The sequence below is a fragment of the Rhea americana genome, unplaced genomic scaffold (genome assembly GCF_003343005.1).
Source record: "Rhea americana isolate MKP2758 unplaced genomic scaffold, rheAme1 scaffold_104, whole genome shotgun sequence".
In the NCBI taxonomy this organism is placed as follows: Eukaryota; Metazoa; Chordata; class Aves; order Rheiformes; family Rheidae; genus Rhea; species Rhea americana.
In genome coordinates, this window is record NW_028185084.1 from 2,442,510 (window position 1) to 2,458,017 (window position 15,508).

The window sequence follows — 15,508 nt, forward strand, 5'->3', positions numbered from 1 at the left end:
TTAGCATCAAAAAGAGCACAATCACCCTCTACTGACTTATAGGGTCTATCAGGAATTTTTTGAGATTCTTTAATGAAAAATGCCTTGTAAATTCAAGCCATCACGAGTATTCTGTGATATCTGGGAGAAAGCATTCTCTTGTTGCTAAATATTTTGGTGATGGGCATATCTGAAACACATCAGAGGAAAAAAAGCAAAAGAAAGTAAATATGCTAAAAACGCTAAAGCTTAAGAGGGCAGGTGAGGAACAGATGGAAATGATAGAAAATGCAAGTAAAACTAGATATGCGTTAAGGAAAAAAGCCTGACACAAGAACTAGATTCCTGAATGCCTACCTCCACGGTGCTAAATTGGCCAGAGGTATTTCATCACCCTAGTTCACCACTGCCCATTTGATATTCAGTCATCCAYGTTATTTCCCATTTCTTTGGCCAGATACAGGTACTGGCCACAGCTGCAACATGTTGATCACAGTTGACTACGAACCAGCTGATGTTGCCCTTTGCAGAGGACTCCATCATGCTTGCTACATTGCCAATAAYTCTTTCAAAGGAAAAGATTAATGGCCTTAAAGATAATTAGCTCGTTGCTACTGCAGCTATTCAGCATTCTGTTTTTACACGGTTATTTTTAATAGACAAGATAAAAGAATGCCAATGGAGAACTTGAGAGAGAGACRTGAAAACACCGAAACCTTTACTTGACATGAACACATCTCTTTAGAGTTCTCCCGTTTCTTCTGCTTAAATATCACTTGACTTAACAGTAGGCATATTTCCTATATTTGACCCCCCMAAAAAATACACTCTCCAGTAGCAAACAACATGGAGAGATGCAAATTTTTGAAATGCATACATAAAAAGACCACCCTTCAGGATCCTCCTTCACACACTGAAAAGAATTGGCTGTATCTGTGTATTTGTTTCACTGCCCCCCGCCGAATTTGAATTAGAATAGCTTCCCACTGTGGATTCAGAATGAATTGGATTAATGCTAAAAATTACTCAAAATTTACTTGAAATGCCACTAATTAGAGGTTTGTSTTTTACTGAAGAGAAAATATGCAGTGCTTTTGAAGCTGTCAGATCAGAATTCTATGACAATCACATTCATCAAGCTTTTCCATAAGGATGGTGTAACAACGGCATGTGCCATCCCAAGTGGCCAGTGGCAATTCTGGATGGTTGTTTTTGCAAGATTGGGGCTATTTCAGTGATGGTGCAGTGACAACATGTAAATCAAGCAGCAATATTTTGTAACTGCCAATTATTTCTATATTTTAAACAGGCAGGTGGTATGTCCTAAGTTGCTGTTACATGAAGCAATGGAACCAGGTGACAAAAAAAAAAAAAAAAAAAAAAAAAAAAAAAAAAAAAAGAAAAAAAAAAAATTACCACATTCTGATCATGAGCAAAAGATTTTTTGCATATTGAAAATATTTTGGGATTCTGCAAGACAAAAAGTTTTTTTCATTTTTATGAGGCTATAAATAATAAGCTTGAACTGACTACAGAGAGTAGACTGGACAAAGTAACCTGAGGTCCTCAAAAGCACTATGTTTATGTACTAGACAGAACTGTACTATGTTGCACATCAAAAAAGTCCCCAGCCTCCCAATATCTTTTTTTTTTTTTTTTTTTTTTTTCCAGGTGTCAAGAGCAGTTAGATTGATTTAAAAGGACATTGACCTCCCATGGGAAATATCAGCAATGCAGAGTTTGCATTTGTAAATGTAATCTGCAAACAGAGATGACAACTATTGGTACTGTATGTACACGAAAAAAATAATTTAGGGCACTTGAATGAGAGTAGTGAAGTAGCTCAAGGAGAAAGTGACATGTACCATCTGACCACATGCTCTCAGCAAGAGCATGAGACACAAATGGGTCAATGGGAATTATACACCTAAAGACCACAGAGGAGCTAGCTAGAGAGACCTCCAAAGTACATTTGAGACAGACAAATGAGTATTACCAGATGCGAAGAGATACGATTAATCTGTCTCTGGGGGGAAAGAGCAGCAAAGCAAGTACCCCATGGTCATTAGATATGTACCCAGGTTACCACTAAATACCAAAGTCTATGAAATGCATTTTCTTCACTGTTACACATGTCAAAATAATGAATCTAGCTCAGAGATGAAAGATGGCAGGGTTCAACAAGTCACTGAAATCCCCACAGGGTACTTTGTGATAGACATGGCCTGCAGAAAATTCTGGAGGTTCATATGGGGAGATGCAGTTTGAAGCACATCTTCTGCTACTACTTCCACCAGTTTTCCTTTCCTCCCACTCCATCAGCCTCCCTCAACTTTGCCAATGCCAGTTAACAAAAGCCCATAATCTTTGTACTACCCATATGATTTACTTGGCTTCTCCCTTTCAACCCGCACAGAGTGTCCCTCACCTCTGTTCTGCTACTTGGCATGTCAAAAGAGTGGYTGCAGGGCTGTATCACCAGATCTACGTCACATAATGCCATTTGGAGGCTCTAATAAAAGGGGACCGGAAGGAGAGGGCTACAGCACACTTCGTTGTCCTGGTGAATTGAGGCCTACAGGATGCAAGTCTGGTGTCACTCTGTGCTGCTTCATTTAGTTTGGCCAAGCTTTGATTTTGAGAGAGAGTTAGATTTTTCATACCCCCAGGCAGAGGGTCTTTTGTAGACTATGAACATTAATCCTTCTAACTCCTCTCCATCTGATCTATTCCAATTATAAGTTCTCCGGGCCAGAAAYTGTTTGTCATAATATCTCTGGATAGGCTCAGCACAAGCTTTAGGTTTTGAGGGCAGCTTCCATACATGATTTGATACCATGGAAAAATGAAACTGTGCGTTCAAGTACTTCCTTGAAAAATCCTATTCCTTTGCAGTGTTTGTGCTTTCATTTTGCTCCTGTACAACTCCATGTTCCCCTTCCCAATTAGAGAACTCATCCAGAACTATCACTCCTTTGGGTGTGCACCTGCGAACACACCAACCCACACATATGCCTTTGAATAGCTTGTTGCTTGCTCACAAACAAAGCAGATTTGTGTTCCTACTAGAAGAGGATGCTATATGGAAAGTACCTAAGAAGCAACTTAACTTATCATCAGCAAACACATCTGCTCCAAGTACTCATCACAGTGACTTTAGGCACTGAGAAAAGCTATTGAATGGGCTCTGAAACGCTTTGGGACAGGGATAGTAAAGGATTACAGCCCAAATGGATGGCAAAACAGAAACACCATCAGAATACGCTTCAGATCTGAAGGCAGAAACACCTTTGGGGGCCTTCCTTAGGCAGTTTCCACTGAAAACAATGCCATTTTCTACTGGAATAAGTAGGAGGGGAAATGTGGTGCCCACAGACTAATGAGAAAGTCTTTCTGATCATCCTGACAGGAGCAGGGAAGATTCTCCTCTATAAAAGCAGCTGGCAAATGGCAAATAATTTCTCTCTCTTCAAAGACTATTGTGTGCATCCTGCAGGACAGCAGGGAAGTTCCTGGAGTCCCACTGAAAATGACATTTCTTCTTACCCATAGAAAGGGTCTTGAGAGTGTTCTCAGAGCTTCCTTTCTTTACTGCCACAGAGACTCCATTTTTATTGGGGGAGAAAGAGAGGGGCGAATAAAGAGGGAGCAATTGGCAGAACAAAATAAGCAGCTGAGTGCCAGAGGGGAGCAGGGTCAGCTGTAAATTTGATAGTTTATGGACTGCCTTCCTTGCCAATTCTTTGTGATCGAGAAAAGAAGGTAAGAGAAGAAGGGGAAAGGGGAGGAAAGGTTTTGCAGAGCAGTAAATTTCCGTCATTTTTGTTTATTATATGGGTGGAGGAAAATTGCAGAGACAAGTCATTTGTCAAGAAAAGATGATGACTGAGGATGCTGAGCAAGGGAAAGCACAAATATATCAGTGACCTAGTGGTTTGAGGCCCATTGCTGAGTTTGTTAACAAGGCTTTACAGCACTGCAAGATGCAATTGCAACAGCCAATTACAGGTCAAGCTGAGAAAAAGGATATTAAAAAATAAGCRTACAAGGAATGGGAAAATAACGTTGATACATTCACTGACAGGAAGGCTCTACTCATCCATAAATTGAGAGGCAAATCCAAAGATGGAGGCTAAACCCTTTCTGCCACCCAGTGGAGCAGCAGGCACCAGTAATGCTAAGAGTGTGGACATAACGCTGTGGCTGAGATTTATGAACTGCTGACACCTTCAGCCCCATGCTCACATTGGTCATACCCTCACACAAGATACCTCTGCCATGCCACTGACATGCTGTATGGAGAGGCAGAGATACAGTAGTCCCTCAGGGCTAATAATCTTTGGCCTCGGAATCTAGGGTAACAAACTGAGAGCTAAATCAGGACTTCTTACCAGCACAGTGTTTTAACATCTAATCATAATCATGATATAGGAATTATCCCCTAAATCCTTCCTGCTTTCTTCCTACTTCCATGAAGTAGAATATAACTTCCAAGGAAAAGGACATAAAATCATAGAAATTTATGTTAATTTAGCATTAGTGAGGGATTCCAAATGGGAGTCTCCTCTCCTAACTACAGCTCCAAATCCTGTTTTCAGTATAGGAGGAAANAGGAGGAAAAAAAAAAAAAAAAGATGTAACACATGCTATAGTCGTCATTTCAATCACACTGAACATTTGTATCATAATTATTAGTTTTAAACCATCACGGAAAATGCATATACATACACAGAGACATAAATATGTATTTCTACAAGAAATGGACAGAGTACCTGCTCTAGGTCTTCTGCTGTTCTTTTATTTTCTCCCATGGCATCTTGATATGGTAAAATGAAGAGCTCAGCAGAGGTGGGTAAACCAGGGAGCAATGCAACCAGAATATGCTTGCTTGAAATACCTGTTGCCTGATACATAGACAGTTAATAGATACATAAATACTAGGAATGGCACTGAATGCTGACAACTTCTAAGGCATCGTAGTACTTTTACAAATTATGTAGAGTATAGCTTGTATGACAAGGAGAGCCTTGTTAAAATCCAGTGCAGGTAAAAAGTCAGAGATTAATGATTTCCTAGTCTAARCTCCCCAGTAAAATATGCAGAGTCCTAATGATAACGTGCTAAAAGACATGCTAAAAGGAGCTCCTAAATAAGAGCTGAATCTGTTAGAATTTGTTTTATCTAAAAAGTTATCTGTCTATTGTAAGCTAGTCTCCAAGATTGTTTAGTCCATGGTTAAGAAACAGCATGTTAAAGGACTAGGTATGTGGGCTGAATTGCACTCTAGGGTTGCGATTAGCCAAAACAGAGCTTAAAAGCCTTCTGAAGGAGRACTCAGGGAGAAAGCAGATGAATGAGATTTAGATCCCCAAAACCAAACAAATTCTTGCAGTTCACATCCTGGTCAGTTCCATAAGTTAATGGGGAATGTTTTTTTCTTTTTCTTTAGGTAGCTTCAAATTGTTATCAGTCTTCATGTTTTTATTCTTTGTTATTTTGGATGAAAATCTTATACAACCAGCAATTAGTTTGGATCCGAATCTCTCTTATACACAATATTAACCAAGATTCAGAAAAAAAGAAGGTCCACCACCATAACTTTCAGGGTCATCTCTGTTAACTGTTTTTATCTGATGTTGAAATGACATCAGACAATTACGTTGTGGACTTGTCCAGAAAAGKAGCTGGCTTGGCCTTCGAGAAGTTTTGTGGGCCGAAAGAAACAGTTTGCTGAATCTTCTTCCACTGCCTCTTTGTGTTGTAAAATAATCCAGCACATGCATTTTAATTTCAAGTTTTTGATCTAAATTTTAAATTTCCAAATACTGACTTCAGTAGGAGGAGAGGGGAAGTCCCCAGCTAGAGCAGCAGACCACAGCAGCTGGATGCAACACAGAGATTTGGCTATGTAATGTAGCTCAAAATCTTCTCAGACACTAATCAGACCTAAGACTCTCCGATTTTTTTCTCCCTCTGAGTTCAAGAGCCAAGACTTGAAACAGCTGCTCACTGGAGAAAATGACAGACTAAGGACAGGGAGTCAGTGAATCTCTGATTACAGATCCCCATTACCTGAGCTAACTCTGTGACTCATGTGTCACTGCTGCCAGCAGGTGCTTCTTGACAAGAGGTCAATGAGGAAGCATCATGTGGAGCAATGAAAATGAAACCCTTCCCCTCCATTGCATACCCAGGAAAAACATAAATAGTTATTGTTGTTGTTGTTTTTCAATAGGGATTTAGAAAAGAACTATAACAATATAAATGTCTCATATATCGGATTGTAAGAAGTCAGGGCTGGCATTATTTGTGTATGAATGTTTGGTCTAAAAAGTCAAGAGAAAGACACAGAATTAGCAGAAAATAGAAAATCTTCATTTTCTGAGGCAGGGAATGCTATTTTTACCTGGAAGCTTTTGGGGTAATCTGCTCAATTCATTCTTGTTTTCTTCATGAGAAGTGGTAAACAGGACTTAAAAAATCATTGACTTGAGGAAATCATTATGATCATAATACAAAATAATTTATTTTGTGATAATCTGAAATTATCCCTTCTTACAGAGAAGATCAGATTTTAGTAGAGAACTAAATTTCCTGAGCAGAATTTTTACCCTAGTATATGGAACTCTATAATAATAGCATAATCCTTTAATAAAAGTTCATAAAAATTCTATAGCACAGCTATATTTTTCTATTGAATTATTTAGTTATTCAACTTATTTTTATACAGAGTTTAATTGCCGTGGAAATATATTGGTTTTATCTTTAGTTTTTATAGGAACTTCTCACAAAGGCTTGTTTAAGGTRAATCATTTAGCTATATAGAGTGGTAATTAGCTATCAAAAATATCTTTTTTACTCAATTCAAATAAACAAAAACTACTTTGTGTTTTCACCACTCTGCTTTGAAATGTGGCTTTAGTATTGTGGTTTTATAATCCTTACTTCATGGCTTGATTTTGTTTTATTGAGTTGTTTTTATACTAAAAATTCATCTTAAAGATAAGTGGATCCTTGAATACTTGATTCAGACATAAACAAGTCAAAAGATCACAGAACAAGCTCCAAGCTTCTTCTTTTCCTCCCCACCTCCCGTCTTTGGAGGAGTTTGAAGAAAAAATTTCAGAAACAACCCAAGGCTTTTGGGGGGGTAGGGAGCATTTTTTAAAAAAAAAAAAAAAAAAAAAAAAAAAACCTCAAATTTTAGGTTTGTCAATATTAATAGAAAGGTTATATGTTCATTTGTGGCATCTTCTGTGTAAAAAGACTGGAAAGGCCTTGGCCATGCACCCACAAATCCACTTCAAACATTTCCTGACATTATTTTTTCTGCTGAGTTGAAAAACCACAGTTGCCTCTTCTACCTTTTCTCAGCCTCTCAGTTTGAAATCAAAACCTGCAGGTACGTAACAATATTTTTATGACATTCTGTTCTACCATTAGGGAAGGAATTTCAGAGCTTCTTCATATTGCTGATGGGCAAAATGTCATCCGGCCCTGACCCATGACCCTTAAGTTATATGAAAGACATAAAGCACTTATTGTGGTGCTCTTCTCTGTAGTGAAAATTGTCTTCATTTTGTCTCCTAAGTCTCACAGAGCAAATTTGTTATTCCATTAAAATAGCCTTAGCCTTACTTTCCACTGCTGTATAAGAATAGCAGTAAAAGAAGCAAGAACTGCTATGCAGCAGTAAAGACATTTCGACATCTCTAGGCAGATATAAGTTGTTTGTTCGCTCTATACCCTTTTCTAAGAAATATTCCATATAATCCACTATTATTAAAAATATAAATTAAAGGTTGACTCTGAGCATCAGACTGTCATAAGATGGGATAATTTCACCTTAAGAAAGGACAATTTCACTTGTCTAAAATGTAGACATCTAGCCTCAGACACTTGCCTAGGTTCCTTTTACAGTTACTGAAGATGGAAAGACACCTCAAGAGAACAACTGATTTAGCCTTAAGGTGTAAAGTAGAAATCAGAACTACAGTAATGTAGATTATGCACATTGCTTACCTCCACCAGAGCTCTCTTGACTACTCTGCTGATGTCCCTTCTCCACTCTGGAATATCCGGATTGTAGTCATCCAGGTTTGCAGAGAATGATAACCGGAGGGATTGAAAATGCTCTGCAGATACAATGACATGACCGTGAGGCAAATAAAGACGGTGAAATACCTCATTGCCAAACAAGTTGTGATGTCCTTGTGGAGTGGGCAGAATCTACTGAAACCAGCCGCAATTTGTGGTCTGCTTTTCTTTATCAGTCTGCAGGTGATACACAGACTGTCTGTGAGGTTCACTCCTAGAGTGTCACACAACAGAGAAGAATGATCCTTAATGGATGAAAAGCACTGGAAAGGGAGTTGTATTGGGACCGCAATTGAAATGTTACCCTAATCTTGATTTCTGAAAGTAAGCAACCCTGTAAAGAAGGCTGTGTTTGTCCTTTCATGGACACGCCCCAGACACAAGAAATCTTAGCTCAAAGGAAGGAGACTTGGGTAAAGAATGAGCGAGAACTAGCCTTAGAAAATGCATTTCTTGATTTCTGTTACCATTAGCAGAGACAGAGATAACCAGATAGTTGTGATCACATGCTTATTATGAACTGCTAAAACTGTGATTCCCAGTGGTTGTTTAGCTATACCTACACATTAGTGTGCCCTAACTGTTTCTAAGGCCTGAGTACAATACTGAACCAATACATATTTCTATACTGGACCACAGCACACAGCACAGCTTTCAAATCAAGCAGCTTTTGCATGAGTTAAGATGCATCTACTGGCCAAGAGGGGGTTAACTAGCTAGCAAAATGACAACGTTTTGGGATGTCATGATATAGCGATAGGCCAGATGTAGGAGGGCTCTGGGTAGAAGGTCAAGATTTTGAGATCATCCAGGCAGCTCTTGGTCCAGATAAATGTCAGGCAGTTGCTTTCAGTGATGTTATGCCAAATTGATACCACTGGAACCAAGCTTAGAATCTCATTCAAAGCACCCTGAAATAAAAATCTCACATTGCCATCAGGTATCCTGGCTTTCTAGCTGTTGATTTCCTATGTGAAATAAAGGGAGAAGGGCTCACCATACACAGCAATAGTCTTTGTATCCTGCAGAATGGTGTTTCCTGCTGAGACCTGAACAGTGATGGTATTCATCCCTTCCACAGAGAATGTAAATGTGATGCTGCCCTCCAATGTGATCAGTGGCTGTGAATATGTGAGAAAAGGAAAAAAAAATGAAGTTAATTTGGCTGGAAAGGAAAATCAAGTATGAGTTTGGCTCTTCAGCCTATTTGAGAGGATCTGGGGTTAGCTCCAGCTCTGAAACTTAAACATTTAATGAGAAGGAGTCCTTTGACATGGAAGCCAATTTTCAGGAGAGGGCCCAGGGATCCAGGTGAAGATGTCCTCCTGGAGCTCAAAGCAGGATACCTACAATTTCCAAACAGGTTAAGTTTTAAGATCCTAGCATTTCCTAGTGACTGTATYTAGGAGGCTTCCTCCTTTAGCATGCTGACTAAGCGTTCTGGATCCCACACACAAGTCCCAGAGGCACACACAGCTCCTAATGGGAGCTACARCTACAAGACTCACTGCTCTGGTGGCACACTTTGCTAGAACTAGCTGTAAATGATTGTTTAAAGTTGTACAAGGAATTTGTGATAGAACCAGGAGTGAAATCAAAATTACCCAGTTGCTCTTATATGTAATCTTTAGCTATGGAGAAGTTATTTTTGGAGAGTGACGGTGTTTAGAGGACACAGGTCTCCTCAGCTTGTTTCGCTGTGAAAAACAGTTTATCCGTGAGCTGTATCCTCTTTCAGCAGTCTCTGCCTTAACCTCTATTTTCCTTTTTTAATGAACCCTGGGTGAGATCTTCAAAGCACTCGGTATTAAGTGGAACTCTGCTCCCATTGTAGTCTGTAGTAAAACTCCCACTTCAATGAGAACAGTTAGACCAACTCTGATCACTTATGAGCTTAGTAGATCAGAGGGAAGGTTAAAAGGTGACAATCACGGCCTGTAAGTACCTCTAGGGGGAGATGATTTCTGATACTACAGAGAGTTCTTTAATCTACATAGGAAGGCGTAACATGATCCAACAGCTTGCAACTGAAGCTAGATAAATTCAGACTACAAACACAGTGCATGTGTTTAATGCTCAGGATAATTAGCTGTGGGGAAATAGTCAGGGGATAGGATAAGAAAGAGAAGCAGTGATTTCTCCATCATCTGAGGGAAATTATTAATGTAAAACAAAACAAAACAAAAAGATCAAGTTCTGTCCCAATTACAAAGAGTTAAACAAAGTAGAAAGTACTGATGAAAGTCTCTGAACTGCAGTATACAGAAGATAACCATGTGTTGCTAAAGATCCCATTTGGCTCTACAAAATCCACCAGAATCTCTCCCCTGAGAGACTAATTATGGTCTCTGGGTACTTCAGCCATGAAGACACATAAAGTAACAGTTGCATAATGGCTGTGCAGATATACCAACTCTCTGCAAGCAAAAAGCTAGCCGAATRTAGTTTATGTTGTTATCACAGCTAAGCAAAGTCCAGAGCCAGGGAGGTGTACTGGGAATCATTTCACATCCTGTAGCATGAGACAATAAAGACCTCATGCATATATAGTTTAGCAGAGTGTGGGGGCTCTGCACTGGGTTTAGCATATTTAATGGGAGACACAAAACTGCTGGTAGTCTCTTGTTAGTCACCAGAGGAATGAGGCTTAAATCCTAGGACTATGCAAAGTCAGTTCCAGACATAAAAACAACTTACATTTGGAAGGTTGGCTTCCTAAAAAAAAAAAAAGAAAAACATGCTATATTTTTTGTTAAAGAAAGGGCGGGGTAGGAAATCCACACTAGAAACTCTTTGAGATTTTGATTCTCTACATCCACCTTGGATGTAACTGCAGGGAGAAAGGAATTGTCAACTTGCATGAATGCCAAAATGCCCTACGGCTAAGTCACAGCAACAATCACAAAGCAGCTGTTTTGCAAACAACTAATGTATGGAAACAAATTGTTTTCCTTCCACTAACAGCTCAGTTCTTCTATCTATGAGAGCCTGAGCTTTGGCTGCTCTCAGAGAGAGCACAGCAGAGCAAACAGCCTACTGAGTTTGGCAGCTCCAAAATTTCAATGTTGATACATTGAAGAACAGGGAATCAGTCTCTTCCTCTGGCTTACAAATGTTTTTACTGTTTAAAAGTATTCTCAGACCCTCTTTTCCTCCCTTCCCAGTCACAGAATTCCTCTAGGATTTTTTTGACCTTGATCTATGGGGAATACAAACCTCTGTGTTGTTCCCAAACCACCAGACGTAAGTAAGTGTTCCAACTTGGCTTGGCCACAGTACTGCTGTGGCGTTGACCTCTTTGTTCTTCGTGGTGACAAATGGGAGAGATAAGTGAACATGTTCCAAGGGACCTGCCGAGACAGAAACAGCAGGTGAGCTCTCCCTCCCTCTGAAATACCAACCTGGGGAAGAAGGGGGCTTGATAAGAGATCCATTGGTTTTGGAAAGAGGTATCCTCCAAATCACTAGGGGACATGACAGTTAATGTTATGGCTGCGTGCCATTTGTAAGGAGAGAAACTTAAGATCTGTACTTAAGATCCGTGGTTTCTAAAAAAGGAGCCACCCCTGTGCTGAGCTGAAAAACTCAAACTCTTTACTTCAGGAATGTCACATACTCAARGACATCATATACGACTTAAACAACAGGGGCAGAGGTATATTACATGAATACAGGCTTCCCTGTGAGGATGTTAGACTATGCACTATGCAGGACAAACAGCTTCAAAGGACATAGCACATTCAGATACAGAGGGTTCATTCACTGACCGATTGCTACAGTTTGATAAACTTCAGCAATACTCTATCTATTTATATTTATAATATATGCTCTATCTATTCATACTAGCTAAAATTCTGTCTCAAGGCAGCTGTTMAGTATTTGCCTTCATTTTAATGTTACCTTACCCCCTCCTTTTCCTCTATATACTCTTTTATTTCTGTAGCGTAAACAGAACATAATTCATTAGACAAGTGACATCATGCCCAGGGTTACACATTTCACATCTTCCGGAGACAGATGGTCCTTTGTTGTTACATCTTGTCCTATAGATTATTTTTTAACACATGTTCTGACTGTTCGCTTAGAGAACAGAACAACTGTCCTGAAAGTGACAGAAAGAGAGAAAGAAAGAGTCTCCAGGTGATCTGGGGCCATGAGTTTCTAAAACAAATTAAGGCCACATCTGACATCTGCAAGCTCCCCAGTGATAAGAAGTGGAGACTACAGCCCTGGAGGATTGATTTCATTGTCCATATGGAACTGAGATACATTGCTAGAGGATCCTTTATATTTCAGGAGAGGATTTTTCATGAAATATCCCATATATATGTCACCATTTAGATCTTGATCTTTAACRAAAGAAGCACCAGACATTTTGGGCCAAGCACCCTATATTCCTATACAGTACACACAGGTAGTGAGGGATGTGTGGAAAAATTCTCCCAAATGAGACTCTATATGCAATGCAAGGACCAGTGCTCCTGACTCATTACTGAAATGCAGCTTTCTCGAGGGTGCAGAAACAGCCAATGCCTAGCTTGACACAGTCCAATTTACAGTCTTCCATTATCAGACAAACCAAAGCTTGCTATAGACCAAGCTGGGCTCATTTTTCCTTTGATGAACATAAGATAATAGTCTACTTGCAAATCTATGAGAACTCTGTGCTGCTAGATTATTGCCACTCAAGCACTACAGAATTTCACCCTTATGCTTTTAATAGGATTCTCCTGCACAGACWCAATTCTATGACCCAGCTGTACCTCCTCTCATCAAGTCTCTGAGAACTGAAAAACAGCAGCTTCCCAGGCTGAACATTCCACAACTCTGCTGTCCTCTGGGATGTTTGCCAAATGCCCAGGGTCAGCATAGATTATAAAAGAAATAAATTTCCAAACACCTGATGTGGTGACAGGAGTGACGATGGTAAAGTCAAACACCTTGCTCTGCAGCGTAACTGTGCACAGCTCCTCTGAAYGCATCTCAAGTGACTCTGCACTGCAGAGAATACCCAGCATCTCCACAAACCTGCATCCTATATCTGCAAGGAAAGACTATGAAAAAAAAGGCTCAAGTGGGCCAATTCTGACCTAGTATTTCTGCGCAAATAGCTCATGGGTCCAAGTGGCTAAAATGCTGAACTATTATCTGGCCAGTAGATGGGGATAGCTCACTCTGTATAGGCCCTTAGTTTTATAGGAGTCTGCATTCTCCTAGTTAAGTTTGGAGACAATTTCCATTTCTGAGCTTTTTGTGAAGCCTTTAAGCCATTGTGACTACAGCCCTTCATCTGCCTCAGGAAAAACGGTATACAGGTCCCTGAGAACAGTAAGGGAGAAGCTTCTCTAAAGGTTCACTTGGGCAGGTGATGTTATTTTAATGTATTCAGACAAATGCATGAATAACTTTTCTGGGAAACTTTTCAGTCCGTTAGGACAGTTCAGAGACAGCTTGTTGGCTGGAAAAGTGACAAACAGCATTAAGTCAAAACATTATTTGTATATAATTTTCTGTTCATGCACCCTAAAATCCTCCTGCCTSAAAACAACCTGCATTTCTGGATCCAGGGACATCTTTGCAGTTGACACAACTGCAACAAATGTGCTGCTYCTGTACATTGGCCCAGCAGCTACTGCAGGATGAGGAGGATGTCAGGTGGAGACTTTACTCTGGTCTTTGAGATCACAAACACATGGTTTCAGTGCCTGCAATTCTACCCTGAGAGAAGTCTTTGAATATAGTTAAGGGGAGGATTTTAGAAGGACCAGACCTGGTTATGCAGCATATCAACATATTATGCAGCATATCAACATATCAAGTTTGTAACAAGGGGGTGACCAGCTAGTGGCCCTTTCAAAAACTCCCTGAGCACTCAGGCTGCACATGAGTTTTCTGAGCATCCTAACAATACTGTGTGTGTTTCTATTACAAGGACATATATTTTTACAAAACTCCCCAGTGGCCAGATTCATAGACACCTGAAACGGGCCTCTAACTTACCAGAGAGTGAATGTAAGCATTTAAGTAGGATTTACAAGCTTTTGTGGATCTGGGCTTTAGGCTCTGGAGAGAGACTGGATTTACTGTACATCTTTGTCCTCAGCAAATCTATTGCTAGTCTGAACGGCACCAGGCTCAGTGCGTGACACATTCTGCGGTCCCTAATTCTCCTCATTTAGAGGAGACTTAGATGCACCCCTCTAAGACCTGGGGTCTCTGGGGGTCAGGCATGGACATGCTAGACCTGGCTGCAGTCACCATTTCAGTATTTAAGTCCCATGCTGGTTTTATCTAAATGTAGCACAGAAGTATGTATTTCATCAGCTTCCTAAGTCACATAAACACATCTGAACGTTGTTTCTTTCTTGTTCGCTAAAATAATCAAAGAGACTTTGCAATCCCTCAACAGCTGCAAAAAATGGATAAGCCACTATCTGTGAGGATGAGGGCCGGACACCTGCCTTCTCTTTCCATTCGGGGGTTCTGAGCGAAAGCAGTTGCTGCCTCACATGGCCTCATTACTTTGCAGATAGGCTGAACGTGTGCAACGTCCCTATGGAATTGTCTCTTGTCAAACAGCAAACGATTTCAGACCCTGCTTGCATGAGGCTGTCAGACTCTCCCGTGAAATATCAACCGCCAAAGCACTTCCTCATTTGTTTCCAGTGACCTTTACAAAGACTGAAAAAAAAATGACCCATGGCTCCTATTCAGCTGACTTTCATAACCAGCAGCAGAAACAGGGGGATTTCTGCATTCAGGGCCCATAACTGTTCCCTCACTACTTAGCCAAGCACACCCAAGAAGACAAACCAGAATTTGATTCCAGAACCTTTTGCTACTGCAAGTGTGAGTCTTTTCCACTGAGCCAAATCTGTGCTTGTTGAATTACTGAAGAAATTATGCAGAAGTGTATAAACATCAGCTCCTGAGCAGAGGTCTCTTTCTCTACCCTGCATTGCACACACACAAGATCATAGTTAAACAAGTAAAGAAAAAAAATCTGCATCTTTCTAAAGGCTGAGAACTTACCTTCATTCACCAGTACCTCAATGCAGAAATGATATGAGCTAAGCCCCTAAATCAAAAACCCAAGCTTTAGAGTAAGCTAATTTATGAGTACTGCTATTTTTGCAAGGTATAATTATGCAGTTTTCAAATTTGCAGTGTTGCTGAAGGATTAGGTGACATAAAAATTTGCCACAGACCAGTACCTATCAGGTTAGGGAATCATAAATGGTCCACTATGATCATGAACTGATGCTTTTTCTGAAGGGAGAAGTTCAGGGAGTTATTTGTTTCTGCTCCATTTGCATACCCTCATAAACCTCCAATCCCTCACAACTACACCTCCCATTGCTCTCATCTGTTGATGTGACTGCATCATTAAAGAGCTGCTCTCTCCCACTGAAGAGGCAGCTGCTTTCATGCT

At 40.1% G+C, this 15,508-nt stretch overlaps 1 protein-coding gene across 1 annotated transcript in view; it reads right to left on the reverse strand.

Annotated features, from left to right (window-relative positions):
• LOC146601361 (VPS10 domain-containing receptor SorCS1-like) overlaps positions 1 to 15,508 on the reverse strand; it is a 303,293-nt gene that overhangs the window by 13,815 nt on the left and 273,970 nt on the right. The window contains exons 21-24 of the mRNA XM_085308294.1: positions 11,293 to 11,426; positions 9,074 to 9,197; positions 8,002 to 8,114; positions 4,752 to 4,883 (exon numbers count right to left, since the gene is read on the reverse strand). Of these exons, the coding sequence (XP_085164420.1) occupies positions 4,752 to 4,883; positions 8,002 to 8,114; positions 9,074 to 9,197; positions 11,293 to 11,426 (503 nt within the window). The remainder of the gene's footprint in view (positions 1 to 4,751; positions 4,884 to 8,001; positions 8,115 to 9,073; positions 9,198 to 11,292; positions 11,427 to 15,508) is intronic.